The sequence below is a fragment of the Cyprinodon variegatus genome, unplaced genomic scaffold (genome assembly GCF_000732505.1).
Source record: "Cyprinodon variegatus isolate N-32 unplaced genomic scaffold, C_variegatus-1.0 Scaffold17, whole genome shotgun sequence".
NCBI classification, from domain to species: Eukaryota; Metazoa; Chordata; class Actinopteri; order Cyprinodontiformes; family Cyprinodontidae; genus Cyprinodon; species Cyprinodon variegatus.
This window is the reverse complement of record NW_015150470.1, coordinates 2,203,444-2,217,697: the sequence shown is the minus strand read 5'-3', so window position 1 is coordinate 2,217,697 and position 14,254 is coordinate 2,203,444. Positions and strand designations below refer to the sequence as shown.

The window sequence follows — 14,254 nt, the reverse complement described above, 5'->3', positions numbered from 1 at the left end:
CAGTTGGACACCTAGTTGTACCTCTAGGATTCACAAAGGTTACTGGGACAAAACACCATATCTTCAGTTTCTTCTTCAGCATTTTTCTTTTTAATAGGCAAATATATCTGACTATCATCTGCATAAATATAATAACATTTGCAATACTGGTATCGGAATTCGAACAACTCTAATATTAAAGTTATTAAATATTTTAAGTTGAAATAAAAAAATAAAAAAATCCAAATTTGTAATGAGTTAATATAACTGTGATGTTAAAGAAAGATTAACAGACGAGTTGATGACTGTGTTAATGTTCCCCACTGAGTGATTTGTCTCATTTGCAAAGAAAGATTCTTCTTGAAAAAGGTTGATTTTAATGCCAGGTATAAATGGTCAACGTGAGGCCTCTTTGTTTAGTTCATATCCAAATCATGCAGAATGCATGTTAATGCAATATCATAGCCCTTAAACTGGGCAGGCTGACACTTTCAGTATGCTCTCCATGTTGCATTGTAATGCAGAACTTGAAAGAATAGCAACACACAAAACAGTCTACAGTATGGGTGCAGAATGAGCTATGCTTATAATACTTCTTGGATGCTGCATAATAATTTATTACATTAGAATGCAATCACAATTTGCATTGATAGAATCTAAAATGACAGCAAATAAAACACTGTTAGTTGTTATTAAGAAGCAAGACTAGCAGGAGAAAAAAAACGTCTCTTAAATTTTCTGCAAAACCTTCTGCTCTCCTGTGTGGCAGTAAATCATTTTGCTGCAGAAACAATACATTAGGTCTGTGCCAAATGTTATACTGCACCCTGAACACTCCCAGAATCCCATAAGCATATTTCCTCAAAAATTATTGCTGTAAACACAGAAGAAGTCATTTGCTTTAACTGAAAATCATCGGCAGCTGCTGGAAAATTATGTTCTAACTGTAGACCAACAGGATGACTTTTGGTCACTCTGACCTGTCGATGATGCCGCACATGTCGATCTGGAGTTGGCTGTAATTTCCCAGAAGCCTCTGCTGCACCATGATCAGGTCAACTGGTTGGCTGTCCAAAGTGATGAGGCGCATGCAGCCCTGGAACGTGTCGTAAGGGTTTCTACAATCCTGATTATAATTCTGAGCAGGACAACCTTAAAGAGCAGCAGAGAAGAAATTCAAAAACACAAGCAAAGATTACATCAATAAAGAGAATTAAAACTAAGTAAAAATGCATACAAAACTAACATGACAGTGAAATTGATGAATGTGTTTTAAGATACAGGATACTCCTTGATTTATGGTGTGTTGCTTCTTATCATGTGGCTCGGAAGAATTTAATATACCTCTAAAAGGAGGAACTATTTCTTTCCCTTCTGTAGTCCATTAAAATGTGGAGGAGGAGGTAGTATTTAAATCTGCATATGTAAGATGATGAAGAACCTAAGGCAGAAATGAGAATTTGTCTGGACCACAATCTTGCTGAGTGGGCAAAAAAACAACAGGCGGCAGTTTAGGTGGTGAAAAAATGAAACAAAGGGACGACGGATGGAACAAAAGGCTGGAATGTCTGAATATGGTAAAAGGAAAAAAAAAGGAGAGAGAGAATTGGCTTGAAATCAAGATAAAGAGCGATTAAAAAAAGAGAGAGAGGAAAAACTGGGTAAACCTTTAACTTTAATGAATATAGAATGCTAGCAGGCGTAGCATATCCAATATTTAAGTTGGGTAACAGTAACCTCTGGTGGGTGATAGTGAGGGGTGAATTGGGGGGCATATGAGAAACACCAGGATGGATCTGAAAGATGAATCTCTATTGTGGGGTCAAACTCCACTCCTGGTATGTTTCAACGCTCACATGATACTAAAACTCAGCTTGTTGAGTAGTAAAAGATTCACAGCTTTGTCCCCTGTCAAGTTGTATTCATTAGTTTTTTGAGGGGCACTGAGGTTCAGATCTTTGGGCCTAACATAATCTGTACAAGCTACTTCACTTTAACCTGCTCATGACATTTGCTTTTTATTACGAGGGTTGCACAAATCTTAAAGTCTTTTTTTTCTATAGCAGCTAAAATGTCGTCCAAACAGCAAGCTTAAATCCGACTTTGAATAACAACTTTGAACTTAAAAAGTGTGATTACACATTTGTAGAAACAAAGAAACAAGCTACTTTAACTATCAAATAGAACATAACGTAAACATAAATTTATCGCTTCTTTCTGCTTGATATAATACACATCAGTACAAATGAAAACAGACCTAATTGTATTTTAGATATTTGGCATTTTGTGTTGGCTTTTATCTATCACACATACAAAGAAGTCCAACAGTTTGAGGAAAATGTTAAATATTTAACGTGCTATAAATATATAATTATAAATATATATATATGAATGTTATATTTATTATCTAAATGTTTAAAGTGAACAGATCATGCTTTTAAATAATTCGTTTGACATTTAAATCATTCAGTTGTAGATTTATAAAAATTCACACTGTAATGGTCTAAATTCATCCTTATTGTTGGTTTTTGATCCTTCTTTTGCTTCTGTTCTGAGGAGCATCTGAGACCAAATTATTTTGAGGAAATCCAACAGACCATTTTGTTTGTCCATTTTCTGTAGTTTGATAGGGGATATACAATTCCCTATAAACTTTTTATTACCAAATTAATTAATAGGTGTAAATGAAGGGCGACTTTTCCCTCCAGCTTAACATGTTGGAGCAGAGTCTCACCCAGAGCAGGAGGTAAATGAAGACATTGCTCTGCATTGAAAAATCATCACAAAGGTGTGTTGCATTTACTGTATTTATGCCTCTGTGAGAATAAGAATGCAAGTTACCCTGAATTGAATGAACTTGTTTAGCAGTTCTTCAACAAATACAGTGATGTTATTGTTCAAAACATAACAGACTAAAACATGTGACCCCAAACAAAATATAAAAACATTGTCATCATAATTTGTTCTGGACAAAAGTATAAAAAGCAGCGGGGTAAGTTGAAGAATTTGATTAAATAATTGTGTCTGGAGAAGAAAGAAACAGGCACGGAAACAAGAAGGAAACTTATGACTATTAATACTGATAACAACTTAAAGTGTTGAAGACACGATATTGGCATTTTCTAATATTTTTTGTAGACCGAAACATCAATATTGATTATCAATGTAATAATTTGAAGGTGCCGTCATTAAAAACTTCCAACATTTAGAGGTTTCTATACTGCTCAGTGACTGAGGGAGGAAACCGGAGTGACGAATACATGAGAACGACAGAGAGCTGGAACTGTAGTTTGTTATGTACAATTGTTGACGATTTCATGGATTGAGATACAGCCATGTCTTCGCTGTGTGTCGCCGCTATTTGCTTCAGCCCCTATAAGGAGGATGGTGGCTTATTTAATTTTCCTAAGGATCCTGATCTGCTTTCTAATTGGGTGAAGCAGGTGAGACGATCTGGAAGACTTGGAGCACTCCACACCATCTTTTCGTAGCTTGGACCAATTTGAGAATGGAGTTCTTTTATTTTGTTTCTTCAATGTAAGAGAGATCATGTTGAGGTTAGAACAATTTTTTAAATATTATGAGAAAATAAGTGGAGGCTGATGTGGAGCCTAGATCAATGCTGTCCCAGATGATGTCCCAAAGCTAATTGTTGTTAGTTTCTGTAATACCGAAGCAGAACCTAACTTTATGATAATAATGTGGCTCTAAGTTCTGTATTAGGTCTTTATAGATATGAGGTTTAAACAGAAAGTTTAGAGGAATTTATACAGTTTTTTTAATAGAGATTCTGTGGGAAAAACACTAGGAAGATACTAAGAGAACCAATCTAAAATTACAGGAATAATGACTACAGAAAGGAGAGACAAAACCAACTAAAAACACTGAGAAATACATAGCGAGAAATACACTAGAAGCCGCTTATATGGAATAAACATCCAGAAGACTGTAAAAGTGCTGAAAGCCTGAGCTATTTTAAGTCAAAGTTAAAAACCCGCTTGTTTAGAACGACCTTTGACTGTTAACTCATGTATCATTAGTTTGTGGACCAACTGTTTAATTTTCTTCACTACCTGCTTTTATCATGTTTTTTATCTTGCTTTTATTCTGCCTTTATTTTCCTTCTAGTTTATTTAATTTCATTTTTAATTCATGTGCAGCACTTTGAATTCTCTTTGTAGTGAATTGTGCCATAAATAAACGTGCAATGCCTTGCCTAGAAGACACCTGGCACAAAGCAAATGAGCAAATAGAAAACCTCAAACAGAAAAAAAAAACTGAATATGGAAAGCCCTATTGATCCAAAACAAAACCTTAACTGAACCCACAGGACCTGAAAAATACCTATGCAGCACTTGGAGTGACTCAATCAGACTTTATTTTACATCCTAGAGACTTCAGATACATACATTACATTTACGGGCAACAACAAAAAAAAAGGATTCTGCACATGTCCCATGAAATTACTGTTGTTCTTTACATTGTCTTGTGTTTACAATAAACAATCTATTAATGTTTATTCTGTTATTTTGGTGATGGCAAACTTAAGTGAGCCCATTTAGGGACAGTAACTATTGGATTGCAATGTACTGTATCGTTTTCTATTATATTGTATTCTATTGATGAACAAATACAATACTCAGCAAAAACAGGTTTAAGTTTAATACTTTCCAACAACGTTTAATCTTTACCTCCAAAGAAGATCTGGTCTAATACCATGACAGGAAAGGAGGGAGACGCATGAGCGACGCCACCCTTCTGTTTATTCACAGAGACAGTCAGACGTCCTCGCCTGGAGGTAAGGTCCACCATATGCCACTGACCATCATTTAATGCGGATCCTAGGAAAAATAGATTAGAGCAAAAATTGGTTGTATGATTGTTTAAAAAGCTAAGAGTGTGAAGTTTATACGTGTTCAGCTCCCTTTACATGGATATCCCTAGATAATTCATTGCAAATATTGGATAATGCATCACATTTTCAAGAAATAAGTGCAGTTTCCCTTGATTTAAAAAATTTACAAATGGAAATAAGCAAACAAACAAAAAAAGAAAACCAACTCTATTATCTTTTTTTACTTAATGAATACAATGACAATCTATCGATTAATCTTTCCATATAATTCCGTCAGGTTCACGGTGGGCTGGTACCTATCTCTGGCAGTCTATGGACAAAAGCCAGTGTACACACTGGACATTTCACCGGTCTGTCGCAGGGCAACACGAAGCGACACTCACATCTAAGGACAATTAAGAGAAGCCAATTAACCCAAGAGGTATGTTTTTGGATCGTGGGAGGAAGCCGGAGTACCCAGAGAGAACCCACGCATGCACAGGGAGAACATGCAAACTCAATGCAGAAAGATCTCGGGCAGGGAACCTAACCCAAAACCTTCTTCTTCCAAGGAAACAACGCTATAAAATGCAGCACCATGCAGCCCCCAATCACAGTCTAAATGTCTTTACTTAAAGCAAAAATACTACATTCATTTGCAAATTATCTTATTTTCCTTCTCAAATTAAGTAAAATAAACTAAAGTTAAGAAAACATTGCTTGCTTTAAATAAGTTTTTGCAATGCTCCGGTGTAATCTATCCCATATTGAATCTCTATGAATCCAGCTGTTCGTTTGAAGTTCTCTGTTAGAGTACATTGTAAAGCAAACAGCATCATGGAGATCAAGGAACACAGCAGACATGGTAGAAGGGAACATGTGGAATAAGTTAAGGTCGTAGTGACCTGTTTGCCTGCATAATTCAAACAAGGGACAGATAAGAGATAACTTTAAAAACACTAATCTCCTTTGAATAGTCTTAGCTAACTTCAGTACTTAACAGCCAGTGTCCTGGATGCCTTAGTTGTGTTCCTGATCCAACAGAGCGTTGTCAACGGATAAAGCCTATATTTAGGTATAGAGGTTAGAAACTGAAAAAAAAAAACAATGGGATAAACAAGCCTAAAACAAAACAGAGACAGAACCTTTAGTCTCTATATGTGCAAAGCTTCTGAAGAGAATACTCTGACATTTGTAGTTGTAAATTGACAAGGCTCAAGGTATACTTCATGGAATCTTGCAGACTGACCTGTACTGAGCTCCAGCAGTACGCGGCCTCCTTTCTGGATCTGCAGGTGGAGTCTGGCATCATTCAGGTACAACCAGACCTCTCCCCCTAGCAGAGGGAGGCTAAAGGTGAGCAGAAGCCCAGCCTTATTCCATGTCCTGAACTGGAACTCTAAGGACATTTCGCCTGAAGAAGATGGTGCTGTCCACGGCAACTGAAGAAAGCTGCTGGGCCCAGGGAAAGTTACGGCAACAGAAACTGGCTCAGCACAAGTAAAGGTCACATTGCCCTGAAAGCAAAGGAGAGGAGTGGCAGAAGGACTGATTACTGAGAGATAAAACAACAGAAAACATGAATATTAATCAGCTGCAAGGGGCGTGTCCATGTGGCTTCATGGTGCAGCAGACTCATCAGCAAGTCTCCTTGAGAACAGAAGCACTAACTGAAAATACTAAAGTCATTCAACTGAAAACAGTGGAGGGGTGGTGTGTATGGACATTACAGTCATTTCATTCTAGCCCATTGTTCTGAGGGGTAATGACACAGCATCTACCACTAAAGCCACAGTCGTAATATATTACTGTGCCGGCACTCTACTGGGAATATCATCCTGCTATCTTTATAATGCTCTGGAAACATAGATGACATCTAAAAGCCCTTTGTAAAGCTGTTAAAGTGATATATGAAATTTTGTGCTGCAGAATGCATTTTCGCCGCAAAGTGTAATGTAAAAAAGGGACTATAAAAGTCCATCGAAGCTACTCTATCTACACAAAACCCAAAGAAAACCCATACACCTTTGGACTGAAACCTATCAAAGTTTGGCTTTAGAGGAAACATTTCAAATTTGGCAGTAACTAAGTTAATGTACCCTCACTATAACAGCTACAGCCTCTTTCAGGAATCATCCTTCTCTGCACTTTTGTTTCAGATCAGAGGAGGAAACATCTACTGGAAAAAGCACTCCAAGCTGTTTAAACTTAAAGTCGTAGGGAAGCAGCTGTTCCAACCGTTGCATTTCCAAATTTTCACGAGTGGTGCATGACTTTAAACGAGTGAATAAAGTGAATGTGATTGGTTAATTATCAACGGGGCGTGATTGTTGTGGTGGAAGGTTTATTATGGCTGGTCTGTGGGAATCAGCTTGCTAACCAGTTAGCAACTTAGTGCTAGTAGGTTCCCAATGGGAAATTCCATTGGGACCAAGTAGCACTAAATTGGTGACTTAGAAACGACACTGTCAAGGAATGGTCTGGACAGAGGAAACATGCAAGAGGAGGAGAGTTTAGTGTTGGAGGTTGTGCAGAGTCTCCTCCGTCATACATTTTTATTTAGAGGAGGAAAGCGGGGAAGAAGATGTTGTCGAAGAGGACGGCAGGGCGGCAGAAGCTTGATTTGGTGTAGAAGGCTTACAGCCGTACATGTTTCAGCCCTTGCCTCACAACCCTGCCAGTTCTGTTAGCTCTACGCCTGCTGAAGACACAGACGTCCATCCCCGTGAACACTGGGACGGAACTCAATGGGAAAGGAAATTATTCTTGTTTTTTATTTTAACTGTTGTGTATATTAGCTGCGACATATGAATGAAGATGCTGTGACCAAAAAAATTTGATTGACAGATGACCGTTGATATATGATTGGCCGAATTTAGGTGTTAAAGCTGACGTATATCTAACTGGCCTGCAAAAGACAACGGAAAAAAAACACAGATTTTAAGACAGGATTTTTTTTTTATAGAAATTTTCCAAATTTTGGGACAATATGGTCTGATAAAGAGTACATTTATATACATGTTTAAGCCAAAATGATTTGACATTTAAATATGATTTCCCTATGACTTTAAAGCCGTGCTCTGTTTTTTCTGTTATTAAAAGTGTTTCAAATGTTTTAAAGCCGTTTTTGCAGCTGGAGCTCAGAGCTCATCGATGTGTCTGCAAATATCTGGAAAGTTGTCGCTTTACTTTGTTGATTATTTAATTTCTCTTTTTTATTTTTGGTAGAAAGCATCTAAAAAAAACAAAGAGCTCCATATTTCAGCTGTTTTCACTGTCACGGCGGAATATAATTTTCCCATATTCTTTATTTTCATATATGGTTCTGCTGCTGCGACTGATTCGGTCTTTCTTCAGTGTTCAGTGTGATATGAAAGCCCAGAGCTCAGAGACCTGAGGAGATGAACATCAAAGCTGTCTTCCCACAAGGTTTATGTGATCTGTCCTCCTCACAACACAGAAATAAAGCTGAAACCTTCTATAACTCTTTCTAAAAAAAGCTTCTAAATTATTGGTGTCAGAGCTTTGATTTATACAGAGGTGAGTAGGAACTAGTCACTTTTTATACAGTAACTTTGTGGACAAAGATTTATATTTAAAGGTTTAAATGAATCATACTCTTTACCAATCTTGTTCTATTAGTTGATGAACATTTTTAAGAAGTATTGCTAATTTTACTCTAAAATTTGTCATTTTTTTGTACACAATATTATTTTCTATCTGTTTAACCTTTGATGACATTTGAAGGTTAGTTGAATACAGTAGATCTTATCAATAGAGCTGCTCTAAACTGTTGTAAAATTCACTGTAGGGATGGAATGTTTGGTAAAAAAAAAAAAAAAAATATTTTGGAAAAGTGTTTCTTGTGCCTTAACGTTTGAATTTTGCAATTATGGCAATAATTTGTATGATTTCTCTGTTTAATTTTAGTCTTAAACATACCATGTGATAAGCATAACTTGTATGTTGTTTTATAGCAAATCAGATTTTATTTTCAATTACTCAGTATTTGAGTAGCCTTTTTACCAAATACTACTAATATGTTGAATGGCTACTTATTACTTTTACTTGAGTAAAAAGTAGCCAAGTAAAGAAAGTGCTACTTTTACTTTAGCAAAGTGTTTGGAAACTCGAAACATCTCTGGATTAACATGAACTTTTAAAGCAAATTGTAATTATTTTGTTGATCCTTTAAATGTATATAAGTATTTCTTTTATGGTGTTACATACATATCACACTATACTCACACCCACACACGTATGTATATATATATGCAACATCCCGCAGCTCATGGTTTCAATACATAATGTATCTAACAGATAAAGGTAATCTTTTTACAGAAACCAATGCAAAAGTAAACTTTAATCACTTAAAGAAAAATAACAAAAGTTCTTCCGAAGTCAATGTGTTATCATAAGAAAGATGAAGAAATTTTTTCAATTATTACAAGATAAAGACTGGAAAACAATTATATTGTGGAATTACTTCTTTTGGCTCCTGCAATTGACCCTTTTTAGAAAAGGCGAAACAATCCACTCTTGGTTCTCTTAGGGCTCCATTCAGTGGCAGGAGTTGAATAAAAAAAAATTTATTGTACAATTTGAAACTTACACTTGAAAACTGAAAATGTGAGTAATAATAATTTAATGGATAAAATCAGTCTTGTAGATTGTTAAAATGGAGGAATAAAAAGGTATACTTACATAAATATGAACTTGCTGGTCATTGTTTTTAGCCAGTTCTGTTAGGTTAATACCGCTGTACATCAGGTTTTCCATGCAGCCTTGGAAGTATTTCTGGGCACTGGCCAGATCCTGGTATGCTCCTAATGTTAACTGAAAACACAGACTTTTAGTTGTTTTTTTTTGTGTGTGTGTATGTAAATAAGCTTAAAAAATCAGGTCTATGGTTTAAATAATTTCTCTGTGCACCTGTTTGACGTCCCAGAGGTTAAAGCCTTTAGGGGTCTCAACTGTCTCTGTATGTTTGTCCACAGTGAGGTTGAGTTGAGAGTTTCTTTGTCTCATTACCAAGTGATGCCAGTGCTGATCGTCCAATAGGCTACCGAGGGAGGTCAGCTGCTCTGAGGATGAAGAGGTGCCTGGGGAAAATAGAGCAACAAAAAGAGAAGCAGGAGGTATAAATCAAGAGAGGCAAGTAGATAAATAGACAGACAGGACATGATGAAGGGACGGGGTGAAGCTAAAGAGTCAAAGGTATGAGAATAAAGAGAGGAGAGAAGAGGAAATGATGAAGGGAAAGATAAAGAGAAAAGAGAAAATTAGACGGAGGGAGAATTTAAGACGGCAGCTGATGAAAGCATGAGAATGGCTGGAGTAGAAGCTCATCCATCCATTGTCTATACCTGCACTGTGTATACGTGTGTTTGGGGGTATAAAGTGAACATATCCCCACAAACAAACAAGCACACTAACATGCAAAAAATGCAGTAAAGTGCCAAGGTAGGTATTCAAGTGAGGATGGCTTTTCTCTGCAGGGGGCAGGCAGGACGAACCACTGCACCACTCTGCAGATCTACACTGGGAGAAGATGAGAAACTGAAAAAAAGGAGTCAGTATTTAAAGAATCTCATTGGCACTTTTACCAGCTAACAGGTGCGCACAGCCATTTTTTTGTGGCTGTTTAAAATCTGCAAGTCCTTATCTTTTTTCTTAATTGCATGTGACTTGAAAACTTTATTTATTGTAATCAGATAGTAAATGAGGAAATTAGTAGGGGGAATTCAAAATATATTAAAAATCATTTATGAACAGATAACTGAACTGAAAACACCTGCTGTCTAAATTCCAATTTTAATTTATTACTTTAGGCCAATTCCAAACACATGTCATCTAAATTGCATGAAGTCGTTGACTGTGCAGGACACACTCCTCCTGGATGCACATGTATAATAGCAGACATTTGTTTTCATTGTTCTGTTGACCCTACAACCACCCCTCATATATGAGCATGCATGCAGCGACAGTGGAGTAGAAAAAACTCCCTTTTAACAGGAAGAAATCTCCAGCAGAACCAGGCTCAGCCTGACAGGGTAGTATGGGAGCTGCAAGGCACAGGAAAGGAAGGACTAAACCTGGGTGGTGAGGATGGCACAGAGGGTCTACCAGATCTAAACTCAATCTATGCTCCTTGAGTTCAGATTAAGGCCACATATCAAACCCAATCAATGCACTGTTTGTCACACTTCCTTCAGGAAAACATTTCAGCTGTTAAAGATTAAAGACATAATTAAAAACAACTTCTTCAAAACCAAAACATCCCCAGTAGTATAGAGCGCATGTGTGAGAGCTCCCCCATCCCTGGGGGAGGCTCACTGCCTCTCTGCTGATGATTAAACAGACCATCAGCCAATCTCATGGACCGGACCTAATCCAGCTGCACTTTGTGAAAACACTACCCACTGCTGACATCTTCCCTATTTACATGTCAAATCTTTGTTTTAAAGTTTTTTTTCTTTTAAGGATGTTCCATGTTATACACATTCATCCATCTTCTCTTGCTTACTCCATCAGGGTCACAGTGGGGTTGATGCATTTCTATCCAGGGTGAGGCGGCCTTCACCCTGGATAGGATAGGCGTCTGTCGCATGGCAACCACACACACACACACACCCACACACTCAGAAACAGTCATTATTTTGATCTCAAATACTCCCTAATAGGATAAACAATCCCTCTCCCTTAGATGCTGTGTAGCCTTGCAACTCTGAGGCCTGAATGAATGAAACTCAGCACTCATAGATCTATATCTGTAAAAGGGAATTAAAAGGAGATGGATTTTTTCCTACTATGTGTGTTTTTGGACTGTGGAAGGAAGCCAGAGTACCCAGAGAGGAGCCAGGCCTGCACAGGGAGAACATACAAACTCCATGCAAAAAGGCCCTGCACAGAACGCTCTTACTGCAAGGCAAGTAAGAGACAAGACAGTGCTACTGGCTCCATGACTGTTCATTTCAAAATTCCCCACAAGTGTTTCTTAATTTTATCCAAAGAATATTTCTACTTTTTGGCCCGCTTCAATGGCGCAGTGGTTGGCGTGCATAACTCATGTACGGAGGCATTAGAACTCGACTTGGCCGACACAGTTTGAAACAGTCATTATTTTGATCTCAAATACTCCCTAATGGGATAAACAATCCCTCTCCCTTAGATGCTGTGTTGCCTTAAAGCTCTGAGGCCTGAATGAATGAAACTCAGCACTCATAGATCTAAATATGTAAAAGCAAATTAATAGGAGATGTATTTTTTTTCCCAACACAAGTGTTCTTGGACTATGGAAGGAAGCCAGAGTACCCAGAGAGGAGCCAAGCCTGCACAGGGAAACATACAAATTCAATGCAAAAAGACTCTGAGCCAGGAATTGAGCCCAGAACCTTATTACTGCAAGGCAAGGCAGTGCTATCGGCTCCACCACCACTCAGTCCACAATTCCCCAAAAGTGTTTCTTAAGTTTGTCCAAAGAATATTCCAATTTTTTAGTGTCTTAGAAAGATTGTGATAAAATACTTTTATTCACTCACTGTTTGCATGCTATGAGGATGCAAGACTGATTTCATACATCTTATTTGTACAAACTTGGGCAATAAAGGTATTTCTGATTCTTTTTGTGTTTTACTGTATTTTTAATCTTTTAAACATAAAACAAAAACAGATAAATAATATTTCATTGGTATGTTTAAGGTTTTCCTTTAACTCCTTTGACTTGTGTATACAGTTGTGAAGAAACGTTTTCATACCCTTTAATCAAAAGGGTATGAAAATAAAATAAATTGAAGTCGACAAAAGTAACCACAGATATGTGTATATTTCCATTCACATGCCTCACATAAATGTGTGGTATGTGAATGGAATATAAACACATGCACACACAGCAGGTGAAATAAGTATTGAACACCTTACCATCATTCTCAGTAAATACTGTATATTTCTATAGGTGCTATTGACATGACATTTTTTACCAGATGTTGGTAGTAATCCATGCAATCTTCTCTCTGACAATCTGACCAAGAGTCAGAGCAACAAAGAGTTTTTGCAGACAGACACAACCCACCAGAGCTCTGTGCTCCATTTAAAAAAAGAAAACCCTATTTCCTCAGCTCACACAGAGAGGATCACTGCAAGGTCACCCGTAGTCATCTCATTATCTACTCATAAGTACATCTGCATACTTGTTCTGGAAACCAGAGGCAAATATGTGAATATGCCGAATATAAAGAACTGCAAAAGCAACATGGTGAGACATCATTAATCATAAATGAGCATCAGCCAGTCCTAATAAGTGGATCTCCACTTGGGATGTGAAAGAAAACTTTGTGGTTCTGCTGAGGGAAGAAACTGATGAGAAGCCACATTAAAAATGCAATGCACATCCTTCACGGAGAGGCAATCCCTACCTCAGTCATGGAGGAAAAGAAGAAGAAAGAGAGAGAAAAGAGATGAGCTGGCAGGTTGAAGGATGATGGACAAATGTACCTTTGATATTTGAACTCATTCCAAGAGAGGATAGATTTTCCACAGGAAAACAACTTCATCCAGACAGAGAAAGTTATGATTTTCACCTCATGATAGAGAGGAAAGTCTGTGCAGTCAACACAGCTATTGTGATGATTTATTTGATTTCAGGACGGGTAAGCAAAAAGAGACAAAAGCAATCAATATGAATGGAAAGACAAAACAAGTTAGATAGCTTCACTGGCATTGATTAATAGAACAATTAATATGCTGTAGGTTGTAAAGAAGAGGATCCCACTGGATGGATGTTTCATCAAATGGATGATTTGATTACTACATAAATGAAGGGAAAGACAAAGATCGATATGAGATATAAAATTTTCTAACTAAGAAAATGTGCCTAATGATAATATTGAATAGAGCCGCTCCTCTTTTCTCCTCCTCTGTCTCAGTCACCGTTGTAGTGTTGCTCCCTGGAAACTTTCTGGAACATCAAAATTCAGCTGTTTTAATTTGGTTTGACAGCCCAATTTCACTTAAATTCCTGATTGGTCAAGCAGAAAATCAACCAAACTTTTCATGCATTTATTAAGAATTAAAAAAAATCTTATTCTTAAATGAGCCATGCGTAAACAAGATTATACCACATACATGCATGAGTTGAATATGGACGTTTTAACTCTTTTAAGACTGAATTTTTTTTTTTTCAAGGGGTTCTGAGCTCTGTGATGCTCTCCTTATCAGTTTCCAAGATAGTTTTAGATCTGGTTTAAAAACTATCATGGTCAGGGGACAATGTGTTTTGTGAACTGTGTCTAAGTTGACAATATATTTTCAGTTTATTGAGTCCATATAGAGGCCATCAAATGTGTTCAAAAATGTTTTAGAATTAAAAAAAAAGCAAAGATGCTTTCTATCGTATTTTTCCTTTTGTTTTTCAGATCAATTTAAGTTTAGTTTATCTACTTA

At 37.1% G+C, this 14,254-nt stretch overlaps 1 protein-coding gene across 1 annotated transcript in view; it reads right to left on the bottom strand.

Annotated features, from left to right (window-relative positions):
* Positions 1-14,254, bottom strand: part of LOC107092295 (contactin-associated protein-like 4) — a 199,202-nt gene that overhangs the window by 77,625 nt on the left and 107,323 nt on the right. Inside the window, exons 6-10 of the mRNA XM_015386681.1 lie at positions 9,746-9,915; positions 9,518-9,649; positions 6,063-6,330; positions 4,671-4,820; positions 960-1,131 (exon numbers count right to left, since the gene is read on the bottom strand). Coding sequence (XP_015242167.1) covers positions 960-1,131; positions 4,671-4,820; positions 6,063-6,330; positions 9,518-9,649; positions 9,746-9,915 — 892 coding nt within the window. The remainder of the gene's footprint in view (positions 1-959; positions 1,132-4,670; positions 4,821-6,062; positions 6,331-9,517; positions 9,650-9,745; positions 9,916-14,254) is intronic.